At 34.7% G+C, this 12,365-nt stretch overlaps 1 protein-coding gene across 2 annotated transcripts; it reads left to right on the top strand.

Moving 5' to 3' along the window:
• The first annotated feature begins 7,845 nt into the window (after positions 1-7,845).
• Positions 7,846-11,600, top strand: LOC147484221 (S-adenosyl-L-methionine-dependent methyltransferases superfamily protein). 2 transcript variants are annotated; one of them, XM_086579865.1, is made up of 8 exons: positions 7,846-8,023; positions 8,262-8,487; positions 8,588-8,722; positions 9,666-9,888; positions 10,039-10,225; positions 10,600-10,784; positions 11,003-11,140; positions 11,246-11,600. In XM_086579865.1, exons 1-8 carry the CDS (start codon positions 7,930-7,932, stop codon positions 11,372-11,374), a joined length of 1,317 nt encoding a protein of 438 aa, XP_086435991.1. In that variant the 5' UTR covers positions 7,846-7,929; the 3' UTR covers positions 11,375-11,600. The 2 variants fall into 2 exon arrangements, with proteins under 2 accessions (XP_086435991.1, XP_086435992.1); XM_086579866.1 differs by having other exon boundaries at positions 7,885-8,023; positions 8,209-8,487.
• Positions 11,601-12,365: the final 765 nt, after the last annotated feature.

Genomic DNA, 12,365 nt, shown 5'->3' with positions numbered 1-12,365 from the left:
ATAAGGATTATTATCTTATCCATGTATGAAGGAGAGGTAATTTTAATTTGAACAAGCCGGAAAAGCCACGCACGAAGTCTCATGCCAATAATGATGTCACTCACCATAATGGTAAGGTTCTATTTGATAACATTGAAGATAGTGTAAACCGTACATAATTTTATTGATTAAGTTGAAAATTGTAGATGTATAAACTACTATGATTGTACAACCTGGACTCGTAGTAGACTTCCTAATTGCCAACCAAAATGTCGGGGATCCGTATCATATTGATGGGCAAAGGTAACCTTGGTCATTTTTCATTATCCGGTGAGTGGTTAATTATCTTGCCACTTTAATGCCTTTGGTTTTGTCTTTGTTAACAGCTAAGAGAACACTAAAAAAAATACGAGGATAAAGGCAAGTCCCTCTAATATGGAGAACAAAATCACCGGATTAAGTGAGCTTCCTTGCAATCGCAAAGCGTAAGCTCTTAATGAGCTTTATTTTATGAACTTCTTGATCAAACAATGTGAAAAGCTCGATCCACAATTCTGATATCAACATCAAGGTCACTTCGAAGTCGCGTGCCCACAAAACAGATCCCTGCCTTGCCAATCCACCAAAATGGGATTCCCTTCTCGAATGCACAACTTACATACACACAATTTTCAGCCAAACCGTATCTAGGAGCCATCACTTCTTCGAAAGGAGGAAAGGGAAAGTGAGCTCAAGAAACCTTTTAAGAGTTTTCTGTCTCCCACCGGGTTCACCGCAATCATGAGAAATTTCATTGAAGAAAGGTCATAGCTAGGTGTCTTCTCTCTATAAGACTCCAATCTCGACAACGAGTTCAAATGTGAAGTTGGGGCTTGTGTTGTCGCGTGAGCTCGGTATTTGCTCATTGTCCGCCATATAAAAGAGGATTCTTAATGAATGTGAGCGAGAGAAACGAGAATCGCAATATTCATTGCAAGAAACTTTGATATAGCTACTAAACATGCCCAAATCTTTAATGAATGTGAGCGAGAAATACAAAGAAATTGTTTATTCTCCGTAGACGCTTTATTTTTTCTCTGTTGTTCAGTTTTAATCTCCGAGAAAAGTCTTTGATGGAAAAAGTTATTCTCCTTTACAGTCTTCTCTTCCACCTAGAAGGTCTTCCAGGTACTTTTTTTTGTTCCAAGTTTCAGTTTTTTTGCTTCTTTTTGTTGTTTTATCAAGGGGGTTTGTTCATTTTGTTTTAATTTGTTGGGTTCTCTTTATTTGTCTTTCTTTGGGCGTTGATTTGAATATTTAATGAGTTTTTGCAATGGAGTATGTTCATTTTGTTTAAATATTGAAGTAAGTGGTCTGTTGATGGTGTTGGGCGTTGGGGTTTTGTGGGTTTTAGGTTGCAGATGGGGTTCTTTGTTTCGTTTGAATAATTAATAACTCTGTCCAAATTATTGCGTTTTTTTTTTTTTGGTTTTGTTTTGAATTTATGATGAGTGTTTTTAGATTTGTTCAAAATATTGAAAAGAAAAAACGAAACAAAATGGGCTACTGATGGAGTTAGGCGTTGGTGTTTTCTGGACTTACAGGTTACAAAATGCAACTCCCGTTAGCTACTGAAGTCGCGTGAAAAGAGAACCAAGAAGGAGGATGATTTATTAGGACCTTTAGTTGGAGAAGGTTTGCGGCCTGAGATTTATACTGAAGAACATGAGAAGCTACTTGGTACTTGTGGGTTGACTTGGGATCTGTTTGTTGATAGTTATACAAAGGATGGAGTACGCATTTATGAGGTCAAAGACCTGTTATCGCCAACTTTCAATGCACTTTATGCTGCTGATGTTGTAGTTTGAGATTGGAGCATGTAAACGGTAATAGGATTGAATCCTGGAAATGGCTTGGACCATGTCGTTATTATTATTGTCCTAAACTTACTATTGTTTTATTATTTATGGTTATTAGATATTTTGTTCTTGGAATTTATTCTAAATGCAAAGAGTGATGCTACTAATGTCTACTACATTTGCTCCGCCATGTAATAGTAATGTGATAGAATTTACATAAATAGTTGTTCGATAAAAAAAAAAAAACACTACTAGATTTGCTCGCCATGTAATAGTGTTTGTTATGATATTGGTAAACAAACACTTTCTTTGAAGGCCCCTCATGATTCAGGTGCAACTTCTGCCTACCATGTAGTATAACCATTGTTGCTTAATCTGACGATGCATTTCAGCCGTGCTTTTAGATTCTCCCTTTGGCCAAATCCTTTAACTAAGATAATATTGGGGAAATGAGTCCCTTCGCTTTGCGCGTACAGCTCGTTTCTATCTAGATTCTTTGATCACACATCTGCAAATTTTGTTCAAAATCATTGTTTGAGTTAATATCATGTTTTTTATTGTTTCATTTTATTATCATGCAGTCTATCTCTGCTCTTACTTCTGTGCACCTCCATACAAATGGATTGAAAAAATTCAATCCTCCATCATTTTAATCATTCAATCTTACCACATAGCCATCTTATCGAAAGCTATTATTTATACATTCAATTCAGTCCACATATTATATCCGACTTAAATGTAAACGTTTCTAAATTTAAAATAAAAAATGGTTTTTTTTTGCTAGCAACATTTTCTTCCTCTATCCAACCTACTTACTTATTTAATCAAACCAAAATATTCAACGACAAAAAAACATTTGCTAATGGATTCGCTAGATCATTTTGAAGACAATAATAAGAAAAAGATTATTCTTCTTGCATTTTTCTTTAGATATTTTATTCTTCAGTTAAGAATACACATTATGTTGCACAACATGATGTAGTATTTTATATCTTACAGGTAGTACACTCATATGAATCCAACAATGCTCTTCCATCACATATAAATCCTGGCCAAGAAAATTACACAACTAGCAGCACAAAGGTGAATTTCCTCAACATAATATCTATTTTTTAGGTAAATAAGTTTGTGGCATATACAATACTAATTACATACTAACTAAATTACAGACAGTTAAATACATCTTCAAATATATTTATTCGCAGCATGGCAGAGCAGCAAAAATCGTATCAAACAAAAAAAAAAATAACGTATTCAAATGTTTTTTTTCCCCTTAATTAAAGTTTCATTTAGACAAATTTAATATGTAATATTTTACATTATACATAATTATTTCCTTTCATTTTTCCGCCCATTTTTCATTTGCTAGCGTGCAACGACGCGTCTTCGCATTCTTCAAATACATATAATTGGTCTAAATGTAATATTATTAAAGGGTTAAAACTACAATTTTGAGATCTTATCAACAAGTTTAAGCATGCCAAAACTGACAAGCCTAAGAAAGGCAAAGAGCATAAGTCAAAGCAAGCCCACACGGACAAGATTTGTAAATGATGTAGTCGAAAAGGTCACCACCACCAGCAAGTATGTTGCACAACTAGTACTACAAAAGTCAAGTCCTACAAGGATTTGGCTGCATTATTGCGGAAGCAAATGCTAAGAAGGATAGCTTTTGAGATCCAGATAAATTCACTAAAATAATAGTTGGAGATTTGTGTGAACGTGATAAGGCTAGTGGTTTAGCCAATTCCGATTTATTACTTATTCTTCTATCACAACGTATTATTTCTTTAGTTATATACAAATATAACTCTATTTTGTAGGATGATGAGCAATAATGTTTAGTGGATAATGCAACCACATATGCAATCCTACAATAAAGGATTTTCTTCTATATATGATATTAGTTTGTCGAAAACAAGTTTACATACCATTGGTGGACAACTTAATTACCATCATAAAAGGGTATGACAAGGCAAGTTTCAAATTATAAAATGACTCAATATTGTCTATTGCGAATTACGAATGCTCTATTTGCACCAAAATCTCAACCATCCTTAATTAGTTAAGGATTTAAGAGCAAATGGATACCATATTGAGACTGATGATATCAAAGGGGTTGACTGTCTCTATATCACTAGAAAAGTTTATGGAATGACAATTTTGTCCTTGAGGGGCCGTTTGGCAACCATTATGAGAATCTATTTTAGGGCTAATAATTGATTATTATTCTCATAATAGATTTCGGATATGCAAAGGAACCGTTTGACAATGATTATGATAATTTATTTTATGACATATAATCTATTATGAGTCCCACAACTGTTTTTAGACTTAAAAAAATATGTTTGGTAAAAAAAATTAGAAACCATAATCTCTTTATCAAAATGAGATAATTCATTAAAAAAAACCACAATCTCTTGATGTTGCTAGCAGTATATTGAGTCTCTGTCTACCCGATTTTGACCTCAATTCTATGGCTGTGAATGTTATCGTCCCCTCAAAACCACAAAAAGTTTTGGCGGAAGCATTCTATGGTAAGATTGTTGCTAGTCTTGAGAGGGAGTTTGTGTTATCTACTCGTCAGAAAGCAGTCATTGGATGCTTGCAGTCAGAACATGCAAAAGATTTCCTACTTGCTATTCCGATGGAGGGACTTGGACAACGTATGTCGCCGGTAGAGTATCATTCTATTCTTCGGTACCGTCTCATAATTCCTTTGTACTCTAATGGTGGTCTATGCCCTGTTTGCAAAAAAAGTAGACTAGATGCTTTTAGGGATCATGTAGCACATTGTAGATATTTTACAGGTTTCAAATACCGACATGATCATGTCAGATATATTTTATGTGATGCATTTTGGAGGGCTGGGGTACAAGTGAAGAAAGAGGCTCCTATGAATTTTCTCACTGATCCGAATGAGGGGAGATCGACAGTTTGGCCTGTGGATGTATTGATCTATAGTTGGTCTGAGGGGAGGCATGCGTGTGTTGATGTAACTGGAGCCTCTCCATTGGTAGGGCTTGGGAATGGAGTCTTTGAGGTGGGAAAAGCAGCTAATAGAGTAGTGGCGGGAAAAATTGAGAAACACAAGGAGGCTTGTAGAGCTAACCAACATTGTTTCATTCCTTTCAGTTTTGACACTTTTGGTTTCTTGGCACAACAGTCTGTTGAGTTTCTTAAGAGATTGCAGAAAGTTATGGACTGCAACGTAATGACAGTTGGTTCTAACGAGTTTGTTTTTAGGAGAATAGGATTTGCCATTCAGAAAGGACTTGCGGCGCAACTTGTTGCACGCTTGTCCTAATTATTTGTAAAACTCGTTATCATTATTAATAAAATTTCCACTTCAAAAAAAAAAAAAAAAAAAGGCTTAGAGAATAAGAAACAAAATTTATTGAACTTTCCTCTATAAGCGAGTTACCATATTTTAATTCTTTGGTTTTTGACAATTTCTATTTCCATTTTTGGTTTAGTCATAGAATCAAAAATTGATTTGTATTTGATTGTTTGGTATCATTTATTCCATAAAGGTTTATATAAAAAATATTTACGTTATGATTGATTTTAAAAACACAATTATTTCTACTAATAATGGTTGCCAAACGGCCCCAAAAATGTGTTTGGTAAAATTATTTAGAAACCATTATCACATTTTCAAAATTAGATAATAATCTATTAAAACATAAACAAACAAAACTAGCTTACATAATGAGAAACAAAAGTTGTTGAGCTTTCTCTTGCCTTATTTCATTCTCCATTGTTTTTAGCAATTTTCTATTTCTATTCTAGTTTAAGTCAATAAATCAAAAACTCATTTGAGTTCGGCAGTTTAGTATCATTTATTTGATAATGGCTTATGTTAAAATCATTTATAAGAATCAATCTTAAAAGTAAAACTCATTATAGATAAGTGCTTCTCTCAATAACAAAACATAATTTCTTTCCGTTTCTCTTTTTTCTATTTACTTCTCTCACCATCCAGAAATTGTGGACCTTCATTCCATTTGTGATAATTATTAGAGAGCACAATACATATGTAATCTCTATTTGCTACTTATTAATAAAAGGTCGGTTTATTAAAAAAAAAATACATATGTTCGCCAGTAGTGTAGTTGAATTAATATACGTTGAGGTGGAGATCAACATAAGTAAAAGTCTATTTAAAATATATGAAAATCAGTTAAGAACGTGTACCCTTGAACTAGTATAAAAAATCACACGATATATATATTCTTATTCATGTGTTTTAGGGCAACTGCAAAGGTTTTCATGCACTTCATGCACTGTTTGCATGTCCATCTACTATAGTTTATATATAATTGCAGATTATGTGGTATTTGCTCTTTAAAAGTAATTGTTTCAATTTCCCACCCACGTTAGTAGGGTCTCTATTTTATTCATTTAATCAACAATTTAAAAGCCCCACTGATTATCATGGATCAATGTGCAGGCCCATTAACTCATGAAAAAAACTTTAGCCACATGGCTTTTGACTAATATACATTGATTTATGTCCGTTCATTTCTTATCAAAAAGATAATTAATATCAAAATAGCTCAAGCAACAAGACTACTAAACAAGGACTCTTTACTCTACCTCTATAAATATCAAACTATTTTTCATATACGTGGAAACTTGATCCCTACTCAACAATTATTTGGTTTAGGTCTCCCCAACATCAAATTCTTACGTTTCTTAGTGCATTCTTTACCATTGCTCTCGTTGTGTTGAAATCGAAAACATAATTGGCGTAAAAAAGAATTCATTATCAAAACAATCAAGATGGTATAAAGTAGACCAAATAGTCAACATATTCCTCCTACTAACAAGAATCGCAACCCTCGAATTCAATCGCCGATGAAAAAAAACTATGATCAACAATCAAGTTGGATATAAAAGTAAAAAATTTTGACGTTAAAAAAACAAAAAAATTTTTCCAGTTGTAGGATCAACACATTCAATTAGATTATAGAATCGGAATAACTTTGAAGATTTACCTGATTCCTCCGAGATAACATGACTAAGGCGGGCATCCCGTTTGAGAGCAACAAAACATTGGTATAATTATTCCTTTTGAGATCGGACATGTCTCAAAGGTAGTAGTTATCCCCGCCAACCGATTCTCCCCATTAATAGGGTAATTACTCCAGAGCGCAATCAATTTGATGTGAACATGAGAAAGCAAAAACGGACGTCCCATAACTTGAATGGCCTCATATTCGCGGGTTTTTGTTGTCAATTTGTTTTTCATCCACCGCCTTTGCCTTTTTGCCTTTCCTTCTCAAATTCTATTTAAATTTTTTTGACTAAAAATAAATAACCGTTTAGGGGTTTAATGTCCACGCTCATATCCATTTCTATTTCCGCATGGAGGATTACCGAGTCGATTTTCTTGTTGCAAATAAAGACTTGTAATGGAGGCGAGGCGGTGGCGGTTGCTACCGCTACGTATTGGACGCTGAGAATTGATCCTTTTGATTGTTCAACGATTGTTCAACGGTTCATGCAGTAATCAATCATAAAGAGAAAAGACATTTATATAATTTGAAGAGATTGTTGGTTATTGTTAAAAAACAAACAAAATTATTTATAAACTAGATACAATTATACAACAACAAGAGTTTCTAATTATTATTAGTGATAAAAAATTATAATTAAAAATAAAATTTTGGAGGAAACCAAATGTTTAGGCTATACAAACTTATACTTTGGGGAGGATCACGGCACATTGAACCAGATGATATTAAGTTGTTTGAGCTTTGATTCCTAGTTGTTTGAGTTTTGATTCCTATTTAAAAACAGGAATCAATAACTATATATTGTTTTTCCATCAATTGTTTTCTCTGTAACAATAGAAAATAAATAATAAGGTTTGTCAATATTTCTATTTCTATGTAGGAATCAATAACTATACATTGTTTTCCATCTATTGATTTCTTTGTAACAATAAAAAAATAAATAAAAAGGTTTGTCAATTTGAAATTAAAAAAAAAAAAAAAAAATGAGCATATATGGACCATAACAAGTATTTCCTACTCATCCTAGCCAAGGCCCCAAATCAACAAACTAAGTGTTCTTAGTTTGTAGGATAACAAAAAACTTCCCAATTATGCAGTTTGGGGTACGTCTAGCCAAATCATTATCTCACCCCTCTTCTCCTGCTGCTTCCACTTCCCTTCAAGAACTTGCTAACAAGCACAAAGGTATCAACTTTATATCTCAAAGTTATCTTATTTTCAGTCATTACAAGCTTTTAAGTTCATTTGGGTGTCTTTTTATTTACTTCTTGTGATGGGTATTGGTGCTATAGGTTAGTTTTGTAGATAAATATTGTGTTTAAGTTGCGGTTACACCACATTTGAGTGGAATTTTATTTGGTCATTTACAGATTAACATAATACCCTGAAATCTTTTGTGTTAACTGTTGGCCTTAACTGAAAGGTGTTGCAAAGGTTGTCTTAAAGAAGGGGAAGGTACAACTGTTTCGGGATGGAAGTCCAATGGTCTACAGCGGTGCAGTTGATAGAATAATTGGGAGACCACCACCCAAGACTGGAGATGTTGTGCTAGTAGCTGATGGAACAGAAAAGCCCATTGGTTGGGGCTTATACAATTCGGTTTCTATGTTTTGTGTTCGACTCATGCAGCTAGAAGAGGATGCAGCAAGGTATATCCCTCCATGAGGCTTTCTATTGGAACAATCTTATTCTGGAAGACATAAAACGAATCATGCCTAAAATGAAATGCTTAATCCAGTTTTGGTGCAGAGATCCATCATCGGCATTGAGCATGGAACACCTGCTCCAAACTAGAATTGACGCTGCTATAGAATTGCGTAGGTTCTTGGGGCTTCCTTCCATACACACAAATGCTTATCGTCTCGTGAATAGTGAAGGAGACAGGTGAACTTCCTTATTGATCTCCAGAGATTCCTTACTTATTGGTTATGTCTAACACTGTCATTTAACAGAAGCTTGTATCATTTGGAAATCACATGTGGAAACTTCAGCTTCGTATGAACTTTACATCTGTATTATCTGTGTTACACGGGAACACCCCTGATTCAATAACATACTGTAGACTCCAATTGAAAGCATAGATCAGTACTTAGTACGTAGTAACTCGGCTGAAAGATCATAACCCGTACTGATATATAATGCTAAACTTGTGTGTGTGTGAAGGGGTAGGGGGTATGGTAGTTCCCAACTTTTCCAAGTGTAGATAAAAAAACGCTCAGCTAATGGCTAGAAATCAGAATTTAAACATTATTTTTCACATGTGGGATTGCAGGTCCTGTAAAAGTGAACACCGAAAAGCTCATGATCAATTTGGTCATAACAGTCTGTTACTGGTTCACTGGCTGATCCCAGTTGACTAAATGAGGCTCTTTTTTCAATTCTACTATCTAAATTGGAAGGAGAAATAGTGTTTTCCTCAATGTGAATTTTATATTCAGTTTCTGCTATTGAATCACAATGTCACATGTTCCATATAAATGCAGATATTCTCCGTTTTCATTCTAAATAAACTCCCCAATCCACATAACCTGAATTTGGTTATAGTTCTTAATTTATGAGTTCTGCTTTTGTTTTGACGGTTATCTGAACACTTGGGCACATCATCTGACACGCTGTAGTTTTCACTACTAAGGAGTGCAGAAACTATTAATAAACATCATCAGTTAGGGTATTCTTTTTAAAAATGTTTGTCATAAGGATTGTAAATTTTATTGTGGACTTTATATGCACCCATTCTCTTCCCTTCATTATATGTGGTAAGGCTCTACTGAATATGCATGCTATTAACCCCCTTGTATTTTGGTTATGTTTTAATGATTTCTTTCAGGCTATCAGGGTTAATAGTTGATGTTTTTGGAGATTTGGCTGTCATAGCATCATCTGCTACTTGGGTTGAGAAGTATAAACCAGTAATAGTGTCATGCATCAGTAGAATCGATGGCATTAATCATGTGAAATGGAGACCGTCAATTGACATTCTAAAGGAAGAAGGATTAGAGTTGTCAGACCTTGATGGCTCCCATTTGTCACTGTCTCTAGAAACAGTAAAGGTAGGAATCCTCTTACATAATTATCAGTTGCAAATTTCTAGTTATCGTTTGTAATCTTTAGGCTCCCTTAACTTTTGGTAGCACCTCTTGTGTCATGATATGACATGTCATTATGACATGAATCTAAGCATTGTCACATTATTTCGCCAGGTTTTGGAAAATGGAATATCATATTCAATATCATTGGATGGTCAGAAGACTGGATTTTATGCTGACCAGCGAGATAACCGTCAGTTTATATCCTCAATTGCGCAGGGTCAGAATGTCCTTGACATGTGCTGCTACAGTGGCGGTTTTGCTCTAAATTCAGCAAGTGGTGGTGCTGAAAATGTCATTGGTAACAGATTTCTGAGTTTTATTTCCTTCCATGTTTTCATATTTCTTCAAAGTGGCGAGTTATGGCTGTTTACTAAAATGTAGAGTTGTAGACAGATATGACTAGGATGAAAATTCTCAGGACAGAGGGACGACTAACTCTAAATCTGAAAGATAGCATTCACCTAGTTGAATGTGATTCACAATGAAAAATCAACAACTTCTGGTATCACTACAAATTATGGAGTTCAATATTAAGAAGCTATCTTATTTTGAAGATTGTCTACCTAGTAGACATGCAAAACCCATCCAAAAGACAGCTAATAGAAGCGTCTTGTTCATAACTAGAAAACTTTCTCTAATGTGCTTGATTAATATCTCTAAATGTCCTGTCAGGCATTGACAGTTCATTGCCTGCTTTGGAGCTTGCAAAGGAAAATATCGCTCTAAACAACCTAGATCCAGAGAGAATATCCTTTTTGAGAAAAGATGCAACTGAGTTTATGAAAGAGGCCGTTTCTAGGCAAGAATCATGGGATTTGGTGATTTTGGACCCTCCAAAACTGGCACCTCGGAGAAAGGTATCTTTATGTATTCAGAACATTTTATTGTGTGCTGTTTGGTTTAAAAAATATCGTTTATATGATGCATATTATTAACCAGTGTAGCTTGATTTCAGAATGGGTTGATTGTTCATGACTCAATATTCATTAGATATATCTCTTACAGGAACTTATTAGCTACATCATGCTTATTGCTGAATGACAATTCCATGTTTCGTTTGTTGTTTCTTATATAGGACCTACAGGGTGCGTCCGGAATGTATAGAAACTTAAATTCATTAGCTATGCAAGTAACAAAGAGCGGTGGCCTGCTCATGACTTGTTCATGTTCAGGAGCTATGACCCAAAGTGGAATGTTTTTGCGTGTTCTTCAGGCAAGTTTTTAGTTCAGTTCTTTGATTTACAAGGAAATTTCACTTTCTTAAACTGCTTCAAGTATAGCTGAGATAATGGTTTTTTTGGCAAACATCTTTCTTCAGGGTGCCGCCTCAATGGCAGGTAGAAAAGTGACAGTTTTGAGGCAATCTGGAGCGGCTTGTGATCACCCTATTGACCCATCTTACCCTGAGGGTGCATACCTTTCCAATTTCTTACTGAGAGTAGTATAGATGAGATCAAGATGTATTCAATAGCAGTGCACTCGATATTAGGTTCACCAATTGTTCAATTGTATCGATGTAGTTCAATTATTTGTTTAGTTTTGAAAAATGGAAATAGTTAATGTATGCATAATTGTACATTAGAGAGGTAAAAAGTTCTGTTGCAAAGTACCTGCTCCAAAAATTGTCACTCTCATAGATGAAATATAGCTTCTGGAGATGGTTACGAGTCTTATTTTAATGAGCTACCAATTAATGAGATAAAAAAATTGTGATCACCTCAGCCAGGATTGTTGAATTCTATTATACACGAAGATAACAATAATACCAACGCTAATACTAGATGCTCATGGGAAAAACAGAACAGATTGTAGCCAAAAGGAGAGCATGAAAATGGAGTTGAAATACAAGCTCCTCAGGACGGTGATACAACAATTCCATTCTCCAAGTTATGAGGCAGGATCATGCGTGCTTGAAGAGTTCCATACTAAGCCAATGAAAGTACACAGCTACCACAATTATGGGAAGCGTTATTGGCATCAGCATATAGTAGTACCTGTATGACAATGGGAACAAGTATTACAATAACATATGCACATTTATGATAAAGCTAATAAGAAATTACAATAAGCATTAAACTGATTGCGTACAAATGCAATTGAATTTGAAATATCACCTGTCGTTTTGAATAGCTGATAGTGGAGGAAGCACAGCTGCATATAGGAAACCCAGAAAGGAAATCCAGCCAAACACAAAAAAGCACCATCCCCAGAATACATTTTGTCTTTTTGTGACCAATGAGGTTATATGATATTGACTTTGTACCATACTGAAATCTTTTTATCATGAAAGTGACCAGCTACAGGTTAAGAGAACGTTTATAACAAGGGAGAACTTTGTGAAAAGGTTCTGCAAATTTTAGAAACTATTGATTGGTGCCCATGTATCGTTAATTGGCTGCCTCTATTCTCCGAATCACACCAAACTTTATTGCACTACG

Source organism: Coptis chinensis, chromosome 8 (genome assembly GCF_015680905.1).
Source record: "Coptis chinensis isolate HL-2020 chromosome 8, ASM1568090v1, whole genome shotgun sequence".
Lineage (NCBI taxonomy): Eukaryota > Viridiplantae > Streptophyta > Magnoliopsida > Ranunculales > Ranunculaceae > Coptis > Coptis chinensis.
This window is presented reverse-complemented; position numbering and strand designations above follow the sequence as displayed.